General features: G+C 38.9%; 1 protein-coding gene across 3 annotated transcripts in view; it reads right to left on the bottom strand.

Moving 5' to 3' along the window:
- The window catches only part of pde3a (phosphodiesterase 3A), an 87,000-nt gene extending 76,781 nt beyond the window's left edge, over positions 1-10,219 (bottom strand). For all 3 annotated transcript variants that reach the window (XM_014473683.2, XM_023352627.1, XM_023352635.1), the window contains exon 1: positions 9,268-10,219. In XM_014473683.2, the coding sequence (XP_014329169.1) occupies positions 9,268-10,194 (927 nt within the window). In that variant the 5' untranslated portion in view covers positions 10,195-10,219. The remainder of the gene's footprint in view (positions 1-9,267) is intronic.
- Positions 10,220-14,244: the final 4,025 nt, after the last annotated feature.

The raw sequence follows: 14,244 nt of genomic DNA, 5'->3' as shown, positions 1-14,244 counted from the left end.
AATCAGTCGGAAATAAAAAAAGTAGCAATGCCCAAAGTAGCAATTTGAGTGTAACGGGATATTCAGTTCAGTCTCAGGCCTCTGGTTCATTTAGCTTACATGATCAGAAGAATATGAGCTACTATTCTTTCTGCAGATAAAGACAATAAAAGTATTGGACTCGGATTGGTGAGCCATTTAATGCTGACTTCATTCTGCTTTATTAAAAGCTGGGTCTGTTTGTAGCAGCATTAATAATAACTTATACATGTTTTCAACTATTTGATCTCCATTATGAAGAACAAACCAAAACAAAGCATTATGAAATATGAAGTCTTTAGTAAAGAAATGTGATCATCTGTCTGCGGGACGAAGGTTTATGAAATATGAAATTTAACACTGTAAACTCTATTTAGAGCAGCTCTAAATAGCAAACTCAGCTACATCAATCAACTTACAGAACAGAAGGTAAGCTGTCTGGCTAACTTATCTGCTAAGACTTGTATGAAAACGTTAAAGTTACGGTTTCTTATAGCTCCCCAAGTCAAAACAAAAATGTAAATAAAATATTTCTGATATTAAATCCTTTAAATACTATGTGTCAAGTGTGTTTTCGCCACAGAAAAAATATGTTGAGTTGTATAACAGACTAACCTGTAAGTTAGGTCTCCTGTAGTAAGTTTTTTGCTTTGTTTTTTACTAGATGTTACATAATTTGATTTGCCCCTTCTTATAGCCTACTAAAACCTACTTTTAATACTAAGGGTATAAGGTTTACTTCATTTGAAAAATTATTGATTTTTCGTATTGTGCTAGCTCTGTTAATACAACAAGGTATTTATTCAGAGAAAAACTGAAAGTGTATCTGTGCTGATATAGTCAACACCTGTTAATCATTCATTCCCTGCTCAGTGAAGCATAAAAGGCTTAGAGGGCATCACTTCTCCTCAGACTAAACTTGTCTACTCGGTTATTTGAAAAAATATTTACCAAACGAGTATTTAAAACCTTTTCTGTCAACTTATTTCTGACTCAAAGTAAAAAAATGTCCATAAAAACAGATCTTTAAAATAATTATACTGCTTTTAATTGTGGTTTTCTTTTCTATCAGAAACAAACCTTCTAGTTCAATGATAATAATTTTACATGTTTTATTGTCAAGGGCAGGAAATATTTTGGGCTTACCTATACTTTTAAATTAACAAAGCCAGTGGCGTCAATTTCTTTTCCATGAGCACCAAGTCGGAAGGACTTCTGGGCCACAAAAAAATAATTATATTTTAATGCTTAAAAAATAGATTCTAATGCCTTTTCTTATTTTATTTTATTAATGCTCATTAATAAACTAAGCATCAAGGACTGTATGGAGATTAACAATATAGTCAGATTATTGTAGAACATAAATCTGTACATCATTGTGCTGAAAAACAGGCAATTTTCTAATGTTTCTTTCCTCTTGTTTTCTATTTTGACTGCAGCAGGATGGTTAATAAAAATAAATAACGTTAAAGATTAAATCAACAAAAAAATTATAAATAAAAAAAGCCATTGTTCTGTATCAATTGTTTGTGCCTGCAGGCAGGTTTGATCAAATGATGCAAAGGCCCATTAATGGACCATTGGCCGCACTTTGGACATTCTTGATCTGAGACATCTTCATTTGACAAAAATTTATTGTGACATAGAAAACACTGCAGAAAAGCTTCAAAAAATGCCTCAATCATAGCATGACTTTGAGGTGGTCGTGAGTTAGAATGCTGTTTTGCTTGGCTGCTAAACAAAAACCTTGAATGACCTACTTTCATTCCTGCCCCAATTCATCCAGAGCTCGCCTCCTCCTCATATATGCACACCAGAGCTAATGCACAGGGCTTGGATGGATATTTAAAGTGTGAATTTGATTACCCAGATATCTGATATACAGAAAGCTACATTAGTATCATCTTCTTTTGCTTTTCTAAACCGGATACAAGTTGAAATGGTACAGAAAAAAGAAAAAATGAAGCTTCATATCCCATGAGGTTGTGTGTTTAGAATACAAACAAGTAATCAGAATGAGGGTGTTTGTTGCTAAATCACTTCCCTACAGGCTGTCAACAACCTGCAACCCAAACACAATTCAATTACTGACGGAGAAGCAAAAATAGACTGCGAGGAAACGTTTACAACAGCGTCAGGAATTGTGTTTGGATCTCTATGCACAGGAAGTCATTACCATAGCTTTTAGGAATATCTCTGTTATCCGAGTTAAGAAAGAATTTCCTCCTCCATTTGGGATAATATTTGTGTTGGTGTCACTCTGAGGACAGAGAGCAATTGCTGTGGAAAGGGGCGGAGTTCTTGAGAGTAAATGGGGGGGGGAGGCGGGTTTCTACTACTAATGTCGTCGAGCGGCTAACTCCCACTTGCTGCCTAATCAGTTCTGCTCCAACATTGCAGCTCAGATAGATTTTGTGAAAAGCTCCCAGTCTGTTGCCTGCTTTGCTCTGCCTGCGAGGGGAGAAATTTCTGCGACAGCGCTGATGTCTGCAGCAGAAGGGAATCAAATTTCCTTTCATACTGCAAAAAGGGATCCACACCACTGCTCCACACCTCATCCTCCACTTTAATATCCCCCTGCTGCAACTCAGGAGCCTGGCTTGTCATTTTGTTTTAACCTGAGAAGAAGAACTATCCCACACAAGCCTTCACTAACCGCTATCAGATCAGCTGGTAATGACTTTTGTGATGTGGATGACGACCGCAGCTTTGCAAAATGTGCCTCTTTAGAGAGCTGACGGATGCTGGCAGCCAAAATATAATCACGAGGAGTGTGAATGAGTTTATGAAGTATAAATTTTCCACACTTAGGTGGCAATTTAGAAAACGCATTGGTAGAGTTTTGATTTTGTGCAATTTAATTCAGATTAAAATGTTCTTACGAAGAAGAAATTTTGTGAGAGAGACAGTTCAGAGTATTTGAAGTGGAGTTCTGCTAAAAGGTTATGACCAGTTAATATCTTACTTGTAGATATTAACTGTAGATTATTCTCTCCATATCGTATAAAACCAGATCAGATGGTTCCAGAGGCTGAACGTAAGCGCTAGATGTGGTCTCTTGTATCGAGCTATTCATGGTTTAAGCTCATTTTGCTGTTATGTTACTTTATTTGTAATTTATTTGTGTTTGTGCAACTGTAATGCCTGAATTTCCCTCGTGGAGATCATCTTATCTCTCCTCATCATAGTCCAAGAGGGGCCAAGAGCAAAGTCTTAAAACAACTTAAATCTGAAAATATGTCATAGCAGTTTATTTAAACACTGTGCTACAAACCTGTAAATTGCTGTCACTTTGGTTATTCATAGACAATATGCACAGAAAATGGAAGTTGGAGGAGCAGCAACAACTCCCTGTGTGAAACGTACTGAGAACAGAGCAGGTATTTCTGTTTCGATTTATGCATCAGATGCTTGTATCCAAAGCAACTTACAAAGTAGGATGTGACAAAGCCGTTAAAATCAAACATAACAGAATCAGCGAGTGCTATTTTTGGACATATTGGTCTGATTTAAAAGTAAAGAGGGTGTGAAGAGCAGAAATATTGTGCTTTAGGTGGATCCATTTCTTTTTAGATTTTCAGAGATTTTTAGTAGAATGTTTTTATCTGAAAATGTGACCAAACTGGTAAAGCTAATAAACATCCTGTCACATTGAATTGTGTGTTTTGAATAAAAATGAGTAATCAGGAAGAAAATATGGAGCTAAATTTATCCCATACAGGCTATCCTAACAACCTCAGCAGTTTTTTATTTGGAAAAGAAAGCATTTCTACCAGTAAAGTAGCGTTCGTTGAAGTCATTATAATAATGTTGCATTTTATACCACCTTATTTCTAAAACCAGACAGTAACATTGAAGAGGGCAAATGTTTCATATTCAGGAAGCTTCAGACTGGAACATTGTCTACAATGCTTCATCTTTCCATTTTCAGGGTAAATAATAATCAACGTCGACACAAATAGCCATCAGATGCAAACTGTGTTATAAAGATACACTTAATATTATTGTCATGAACCGCAAAACTCTTTTTGACATTGGATTTTTTAGGTGATCTTTGACCTGTCTCAGTCTAACCATTAGTTTAACAAACTAAATTCAGTTTATACTGAAAGAAGATGGAAAGTGTTATTTACTGCAAGTATGACGGTAAATACTGACAACTGTTTTAGGGAACCGGTTTGGAAAAGTCTTGAACTTTCCCTTTTACGGACATCTTCATTATGGTTTTAGTGTCTATTGGGAGGTCTGGACTTTAGCACTGGCTTACAGTGACAATAGCTTGGGGCTTGAGGTTTCAGGGCCCCCAGAACAAGTTTTTTCTACTGTTTTTTTATTTTTACTCAATATGTGTTTTGCACGCATTTCCACGAAAAATCCAACACTCCATCTGCATTTGCTAAATGTTTGTGTAGATAACAAAAATGCAGCTATTGGAAAATTATGATCTCACATACACAAACATGACCCTTCCTTGACCCCAAACATACTAGATAAAGCAACAGAAAACTTTAACCACATGGCCTACGCCTCTTTTTTTTACTGTATTTCTCTACTGCCACATGGATGCCTGGCAATATTTCGGTGTGTTTTTGTTTTGTATGTTTTGTACTGATGGCGATGCGGATGTTTATAAAAAAGGACGAAGATGAAGCAAAGACAAGGATAGTTTTATAAAATCCTACGTTCCCATTTAAACAGTGGTTAAAAGTCTTAAAGCTGATGTTTACCTAATTATCAATCTGTTGTATTTTCAGGTTCAATCTCACCCTCCTTTCAGCATTATTCTGTTTATTAAAGACCTAATATCACCACATCTGCAACAAAGCACAGGTCTGTCTTACTCTTTAAAACTTTTTTAGTCTTGAATGAAGGACAGGTGACCGTAAAGCAACAAGTTCTGGAATATTTTCAAATGTTTTTAGCCGTTGCACGGTAAATCGTACAGGTTTTTTGTAAAACTGCAGGCAGCGTTAGCTAGACCGGCATCTTCTTTGTTCTCGTCAACATGAGGAGGCTGCATCGTGGGTTCCCCCCAAACAAAGCCTGTCCTAACTCACCCATACCCCACTCAGGGGAACCCAGAGCGAGCGAGGTGATGAATAGAGTCGATCAGCACGGGGTTGTTTACACTCTCTCTAGACCACACAGACAAGACTCGGTCAAGACGGCATATGTACACCATGTGTGTCTCAATTACAGATGGGGGCCATTGCTGGACAGCCGCTCAGATAAAAGGGAATGGTGGATCAGGCTCAGGCTTTGTTGTAGAAACGCTAATATGTTCCTCCCTGTTTCACGCTGTCTGTTAATGTCCCACAACAAAAAGCTAAAACTTGGATCATCTTTCAGTAAAGACTTCCAGCAAAGCAGCATTGCAAAGAGAGCATCCAGAGATGATGGAAAGGTCTGAAATCTCTCCAAGTATTGTTAGCTTTACTTGGGTAGTAGTTCAGTTTTATCTGAGGGAAAGCTGAAGACAAAAAAGTCAAATATGGCAGGAATTGTGTTACTGAGTGAACTGCAACTCTAGGTGATGATTTTAGGGCTGTGTCCAAGTCTGAGGCCATGAAATGTGGGAATTTTTCCTTTTCCACGTCTGACGTATTTGGCATTGTTTTAATAGTGAGAATATGTTTATGTTAAGAGTTCAGAAGGCATGGGCCCACATCAGATTTTCATGGTATGACAACGTGGAGTAAAAATACCACGCTTTTACGCTATCATGGTATTTACACAAGATCTCACTGCTTTTCAAGCAAATAAGAACATTATTTTCTATATGGCTGCTAACATCATGTAACTTATTCATGATTACAGTTGTATTAATGATGTATTTCCCTCTAATACATGGTAATTTAGATTTTTAAACACAGTCTTAAAATAAAGAATACCTATAATAATAAACCTTTTTCCAGTTGTGCTCTTTCTGGAGTAACACAAGATGTTCTTTTAAAACATTGCTACTTCAACAAGGGTGCCCCAAGCCAACAGAGGCTTTCAACAGACCCTAATTTTTCCGAAAGAAGATTTATTTCAAAACCTCAAAATGTAATGAAGTTTGCCAAGTGACAGCTAATTTTAATAATAAACCCTTTAGAATAATTCTGGAAAGCACAATCAAAATAGTATTAGGATTTTTACATTTTTTTTATTTTAACATCTACGTTCACTTTAGATTTATGATGACTTTCAACTGGCAACATCCAAAATGACACTTAATGGTTTGATAGATGTGTTAACAGTCATAATTTGATCCCAATGCCGCAGTTTAGTCATTTGAAAGCTGTATATTAAAATGCTGTATATCAAACACAATTGCCAGACCATAAGTGACTCAGACACCCAAAATACACAATTTATTTACAGATGTCATCTACTTCAAATGGGACAGAGTGTTAGGGTCACTTAAAATTTTTAAAGAAAGCAGTGAGTATTTTTAGCAGCTTTAAAAAAAATCTATAAAGGATGAGAAATCAAGTCAAAATGTTTAGATTAAAGTTGAAAAACTAAATTAAGATTAAAGTCAAAATACTGAGATAGAGACTTGAGTTAAAATGCCAAAAAACTAAATATGTTTTCAAGAAAAAAGACATAGAAGGCATGTGTAGCTTACAGTACACTAAACCAGCACAAGTGCTAAGACCAGTGATAGCTAAGTATTGGATAAAATATAGTGATTACAGTATTTTTTAAATTATTTCCCATAAATAATTTTGATTTTATCATCAGCCTTCAAATGTATCCCAAATTAAGAAAAAAAAAAAAAAAACATTCTTGTTTTTTTCCAAAACTACTTCTAATGCACCGTCACATGAAACCTTTTTATTCTAAGTGTTATGAAAAAGGGTTGATCACATTTCATTGCAACCTAAATTTAAGCGATTCATGGTTAGCTGGCTAAGTGATCAAACATTATTCAAAATGCATAAAGCAAAAATGATCAAACTACGGTCAAATATGAGAGATATTAGTGATGCTCTGGTGAAAACTCGCTGACTTGTGGATCCCAAATCAGATTCTGCTTTGGACCCCGTATAACCTGAGGTTACAAGACAAACATTTACAAGTTTGTCTTGTAAATGTAGTAAATGCAGCTGAATGGCAGTGCGCAGCAATGAGTTGAGGAAGGGAGGCGCTGTCTTACTCTATGTAGTCATAGAAAATTCTGGTTACTTTCTCAGACTTTCTCACCTTATGGATTTAAAACAGAAACAGCGTGATGGGACTTACTAGCGTTTTTAAATTGTATCTGTTTAAACCTTGAAATAACACAGGAAATATTAAAATAACTTTTTAGTAAGCATAAATTGTAATATTGTTTGAACTCTGAACACAACATCCTTTTCCTGGATTGCTCTTGGGGGAGGGGATAACCTGCCGTTAATAAGCATACATGAGTTCAGACACACACCATTTCCAGCTGGATCCTCATTCAAAAACAACAAAAGAAAACAGCATCTTTAGTACACAACTCCAGCAAAACAACAGCATAGGAAATTAATCAAAGTGGACATTTTAATGGTCCTCCGCTGCAATGTTAACTTCACACATATAAAGGAAAAAAATACATAAAAGTCTGACCTTTTAAATGTTACTATATTTGTATTTTCACACTGCATTTTTTTCCTTTTTCTTCTAGAGAAAACAAACAGGAACCCTGGAAACGCCAAGCGAGCCCTGGGAGGTGAGCGCATCCTCCAACCGGACGGACTAACATGCAGCCTCTCGTATCTCCTGACACTAACACGCTCTCCAGATCACAGCGTGAGCGATGATCAATCAGAATGCTTGTTTGCCATTCACAGATTCATCGTCATACTCACTGATTGCAAGTTTTGCTTTGAGTTATCTTCTTTGCTGCATCATCATAGACAACTGCTTCCATGCATCTATGTGCAGCAGTGTCAGAGGAGATTTAAAAGCCAGAGCTACAACATCCCCGCTGTATTTAAGGACAGTGAGCCGTGAGGACTGATGTGAAGAAGGCAGAACGACAGTAAGATAAAAAGCTGTGGATGTAAGGATATTATGACACTGTATACTCAGCTTTGTTTATCAGAGGCACAGTTGGTTGAAAAACTATTCATTTCCAATAAAATGATTAACTGGGTGAGTCAATTTAGATAGAAAAAAATATATTTTATTTAGTTTCAGTAAAGCTTGACAACTTTTTTTTCTATAGAGATACACCAATCAGAGATTCAAATCGGACATTCATTGATTGGCTCTGAATGTTGATCGGTAGATCAACTATTGAACAAAATAAACTGTTTTCATATAAATTAAAACTGCTAATTCCCATCATTACTGGTATGTATGCACATCAAACAATAGTGTACTTTAATGGGATTTTTTTTTTTAGTTTAAAAAATGAACATAAAGGTTAGGCAATCATGTTTTGATGCAAAAGATGCACAAATCTTATCAAAGTGTCTGCAGCTCTTGTTCTTCCATGTTTCAAAGTTCTTATCAGAAAGTCAAACCTCGAGGAAAACCGGAAATCAGCAATAATCAAAAAATAGGTCTGATCAGCCTAACTCTACTTCTTTATAATAATTTCAAACAGGCTGCTTTAGAAAATGTTATTAAAAGCAGATATGAAAAATTGTTTCTCAAAATCTGGGCATTTGTAAGGAAAAGTGTGCAAAATAGACTAGCATTGAAGTGCTTCTACTTCTTCTTTTGATTGGAAATATCAGAAAGTGACTTAAAAGAGTTTCTTGTTAGAGCTGCACAAGATATCGAATCACAATTATAATTGAAATATCAGGCCATGCAAAGTTCCAGTCACAAAGGACTGCTAGTATGCAATATTTGGTGGTAAGCTCAGGAAGAATGCTTGATGGAAAACAAACATACTGGTGATGGAAAAGAAAAAGAGGAGAGGTGAAAATATGGGAATGTTGTAATCAACATTGTAAATTCAGCATAATAAAGTGCTGTTTTTCTAATATTTCTTTACCTAATAACATATACAAGCATTCAATCTCTCCAAAGCACCTCGGGATACATTACAATGCTAAAAAGAAAAATCAGATTCATAGTAATAATTGTATTAAAGCTTTAGAGAGGGTTTTTTTATTTATTTACTGCTCAAAATTCACAAAAGACCCTTAAAATAGAATAAATAAAAAACGTGATTAAAAGTAAGAACTTTAAAGAAAAAAAAACACAAACCCCAAACTCGAGGGGATGAACACAAAAACCAAAGCAGAAAGAGAAAAGCTGAATGGGACAGAAGCGTCCTACCTGGTCCCTCTGGATGCATGGCAGAGAGGTCCGTCGGTGTGTCTTACTGTTGGACTGACTGTGTGCCATGTCTGAGGCTATAACTGAACTGGACCTCCTGCGCCTTTTAAATACAGGAATCTCTTCCCTGGCTCCAGTCACGGGGTTGCAGCCCTCCTTGTGTGTCCCTTGTTTAGGCAGGAGCCTGTCAGCATACCTCGCCAGCAGGATGCCCAGCACTCCGACCAGGTACGCCACGTACGGTCTCCAGGCGGCTCGCACTTTGTGCAGCGAGAGGAGCGAGATAGTCCTGGCCACGCTGATGAGAACGATCACCGATGTGCCCTGGTTCAACCGAACTACCATGAGTACTCCCGCGACCGCGCAAAGGAGCACAACCCCGGCCGCTGTGGCGGACAAGAACAGCTGCTCATCTGTCCCGTCCAGTAGAGCCCACGCCGCCACTTCGCCCAGGTGACACAAGGTCAGGAGGGAGAGGAGGGTCTCGATCAGCACCCCGCAGTGGATCAAGTACACGCCGACCCATAAGAAGGCACATACGAGCGCAAACAGCAACGACAGCGCACTCCAGCAAGTTTGCAACAGCTCGGCTGCGCAGTCTGAAACAAAGTGGAGGGGGGACGGTGAGGGCGAGAGTGTGTTGTCAGCGCTGCTGCTGCTGCTGCTGGCCTCAGCTGTCCAGCCTGCGCATTTGACCAGAGCGGCGAGGAAGACGGAGAGCGAGCCAACGCACGCAGCCCTCCGGACCCTCTGGGAACTCCAGAGTTTGTTAAACATCAGCCTGAGCCACGCTTCACAGTCCGGGTCTCTGCACCGCGGGGTGACGCGTGTTTTCACATACCCATTGCGATCCGGTGCGCCGAAGCCTTTCTTACGAGTGTTGCTCTGCGTACCGGTGGTACTGCAAGCCTCTGCAGACATCGCCATCACTCATGGCCCGATATGAAGTATGAGGAAGTCTATAAAGCATCTATACAGGTGTGGTCAGGGGGAGGCCAGGGCTTGAGTTAAGTGTGGAAAAACATTCATAATGTTCGGTGCAAAATGTTGGGAAACGCATAGGACGAAAACGCGCACACGCCTCTCCTTTTACGCATGGATCTGTTTTGTCTTCTCTTTGTTTTCCAGGTGCGGGACGCAGAGCTGCATTAAAAAGGAGCCTGGGTGACAGAAGAGCTCAGAAGCTGTGCTACAGATTTAGGGCATTGCTCCTCTCTGCACGCACGTCCCGCTCGGCCCTCTGTGGCGCGCTTTCTTTCACATTTTCTGTCATTCTCTCTGCTTTCAGAATCCAGGAAACAGCAGCAGAACCTCGGAAAAGGGGGAAAAAAAAAAAAAAAACATCAACCCCGTTCGGCGACCATCCGGACCATAAATGATCTGTTTGTCCTCCTACTGAAATGAAACGAAACAGTCCCTCCGGTGCACTTCCGAGGATAAACTCCTTTGGCGGATTTAAGCTGCGAAGAGCGAGTGTCCGCTCGGCGTTTTCTCGAACAAATCCGGAGCGTTTTGTCACCAGCTCTCCAACCAGCCGCGAGTGTCAGCTTATTCACACCCCCGAGTTCCAACTTTTTACACAGGGAGCAGCGGTGAAACCCACCAAATCCCCCTGTGCCAGCCCAGCAGGAGTATTTCTGCAAATGACTGAGGTTTAGTTGTTTTTTTTTTTCCTTCTTCTTCATCATCGTTTTAGGATACTTTATGTTTTCTTTTTGTGGGCTATGAGATTATATGTGCTAATATTTATTTAGTACAAAGAAATCTGTGTAATATGACTTTTTTTTTATTGCAAAGTCTTCTTGAAAATTATAATGTACTGGAGCAGCCACATTTCAGGCCATGTGACATCTTAGTGGGCACATTTTGATTTGTGGCCTTGGTGTAATATTGTTGCAAGGTTGCCAAGGTAAATTTTCCATCTACAACCAGTGCCTTGCAAAAAAAGACTCGGATCCGTTTAAGTTTTGAGCATTTCGTAACATTGATGCGCAAAATTATGTGTATTTCATGGAAATTTTATAAGATACAGTAAAACAAAGTAGCGCATAATGTGAATCAAAATGAAAAGTGATGGTTTTCAAATCTAGAAAATAAAGAAAAAAAACAGATCTGAAAGGTGTGAATCAATTGCCTTCCAACGTTTCCTCGTTAGTAAACGGAGTCCACTGGTGTGCAATAAATACAACTGATCTTGTTGGAGAACATCAGTGAACAAACATCATCATGGAGGCCAACGATAAGTCGTGAAGAAGTTTAAAGCAGGTTTGGTCATGATACAATATCCCATTCTTTTAACATCTACAGAGTAATGCTTAGGCCATTATTTAAAAATATAGAGCCACTAGAGTTAAATAGAGCATAACAAATTTTTTGTTGTCGCAATATTTCTTCATATGATGTGCATAACCCGAAGAACTGCAGGGATGACAATAAGTGCTAGCTAACTTTGTAAGCATACCATGCATTCAGGTTATCAACTTCTAATTCATGTTTAGTTGCACTTGTCCTTTAATGCACCATAAACATTTGGAGAGGGTAAGGAGATGGTAAGATGATTAAATTATCTAGCAGTGGACCGCTAGTATTGGGGGTCAGGGACCACAACCACCCACGAATAGCTGACATTTGGGAATACTGGACAACCACTCCAAAAACACATAGAATTAGCCATTTTAATTGTTTAAACACCAAAAATATATCATATTATGCAATAATGCACAAAGTGGTAAGTGTTGTGGTTCAACCAAAGATCCTAGTATCTACATTCTTCCTTATTTCCACTCTTGGGTGTACAGCCAACTAATAGCTAACAGTGTGTCCAGTAGCATTGTGCCTGGATATGTGATATGATTTTCACAAATAATTTGGAGTTACTAAAACCATAAGTAGGCCACTATATGGCACAACTGAGAACCTGACAAGGCCAGGCTGGCAAGAAGAGAATTAGTCAAGCAAGCAGCCAAGAGACACAAAGCAACTCAGGAGGAGCTGCACAGATCCACGCCTCAGGTGGGAGTATTTGTTTATAGGACTGCTGTTAGGTATATGCTTCAGAAATGTGACCTGTGTTTAGTAGTGACAAGAAGGACATCTTTGCTAATAGAAGATACTTTGACAAGCCTTAAAAACTTTCATTTACTGACTCTCCATCCAATCTGACTGAGTTTGAGCTTTATTGCCAAGAAGAATGAGCAGAAGTTTTAGTGTCTAGATGGCTGGCAGACACATATCCCAAGGGACTTTCAGCTGAAGCTACAGAAAAAAGGCTGTTCCATAGAAGTATTCACTAATGGCGAGTAAATGCAAATGCATGGCACACTTTTCTAATTTTAATTTATATCAACTTGGATTCATGTTTGTTACCCTTCACAACTATGCACTTCCTTGTTGGTATTCCTTCATGTAAAATAAAAATAATATAAAAGTTTGTTTGTAACTTGAGTATAAACACTTTTGGCATGACACTTAATATGGTTTGAGTCCACCCGTTCCTCTGACCTGTCCCGCCAAACTCTGGTTGGCATAGCATCTAATGGCTGTGGTGGGGACTTGGCTGCTCCAAATTCTGCATTTAGCTGCCGTTATCTAACAGTGGGAGGTAGAGATTCCTCCCCCCCCCCAACCTCCACTTCCCTGCGGTCATGGCTTAAGACATTGCTCAACTTAAAAAGCATACATTTTTAAAATGTTCCAGTTAAAATTTATCAATAATTTTGGTCTGATTTTGATCTAAACAAACATTCCTAACTGACCAAATGCACATACTGAACTTTCCAATGAGAAGTTCTGATATACACAGACCTTTTTAATTTTACACATCTTTAGCAGGGCTGTCCAAATTTCATCCAAATCTACAGCATTTTGAAAAAACAAAAAAAGTCTCCTTCAGAGGTCAGAGAGCTGCTACATTTCTATGCACCCATCTTCTTCCTCTCCCTGAATCCTGTATCTCTGCCTATTTTAGCAAGCTGACACAGGTCAGCGTGACTCTGTGGCATATACGAGGCACTGCATATCCTCCGTCAGCTGTGATTAGTGAGAAGCAGGGGGAGGAGAAGAAGTGCTAACAGGGAGCGATAGGAACAAGAGGAGGAAGGATCCCGTCCATCACCCCTCAACGCATGTTTACCGCTCACCCAACAGTTCTCCCATGGTGCAGTGCATCAAAAAAAAAAAAATGACGCCTGTTGGCTCTGAGCCCAACCTCTGTTTTGTCACAAACATTTGTCTCTTACCTTATCAGAGCCTGGAGGTAACTTTTCGTTCCCCTCCGGGTGAGGTGAAACAATGTCACTTTATCTAAATGTTTTATTTTCTAGGTGACAGGAAAAGAAACATTTCCTCTTCAGAAACGTAAGATGAGAGCGTGACAACAGAAAGAATGAGTTGGAGTCAGCAAAAAAAAAGAACGTTGGAGCTGCTACAAATTTGTTCCCTTTTTTGTTTTTCTTTGTAAAGTTGAATCAAATCCATTGTGTAAGGGTCAAAATGCTGTTCTGTTTAGATGTGATGCATACAATGAATTTCAATATGTTATAAGATGAAAATTACACAATTTAGTAAGCAGAACCACCTGAATCTAGCCTGTCACAGCAGCAAGTGATTATAAACATGCTTTATGATTCCTCCACTCTGCGTTTGTAGCAGATGAAGCAACGTGACGACAGTCGTCACTGTGCGCCCGGCGTCTCAAGACAGGCTCATTGTGAAATTTTCTGCCACTCTACAAAACAGGTCCAGAGGCTATTCAGAATTACCCGAAGGAATTTTAACGACTACGGAATGCACATGTTACCGTTTTACCCTATTAGGCAATGTCGTGGTCTATTGTGAAACAGGAATCTTTTATGAGGGGCAGGTCATCAGACATCTGGTTTTGATGTTGCATGAAGGGCAATTGTCAGATGTGACCCCGTTCAGACCTGCGCTGGCTTCTGCAGCGGCTGCTGACAGATCAGACGTCTGTCCTCAGCT

This window comes from Xiphophorus maculatus, chromosome 2, assembly GCF_002775205.1.
Source record: "Xiphophorus maculatus strain JP 163 A chromosome 2, X_maculatus-5.0-male, whole genome shotgun sequence".
In the NCBI taxonomy this organism is placed as follows: Eukaryota; Metazoa; Chordata; class Actinopteri; order Cyprinodontiformes; family Poeciliidae; genus Xiphophorus; species Xiphophorus maculatus.
The sequence above is the reverse complement of the archived record's forward strand: the minus strand, read 5'-3'. Positions and strand labels throughout refer to the sequence as shown.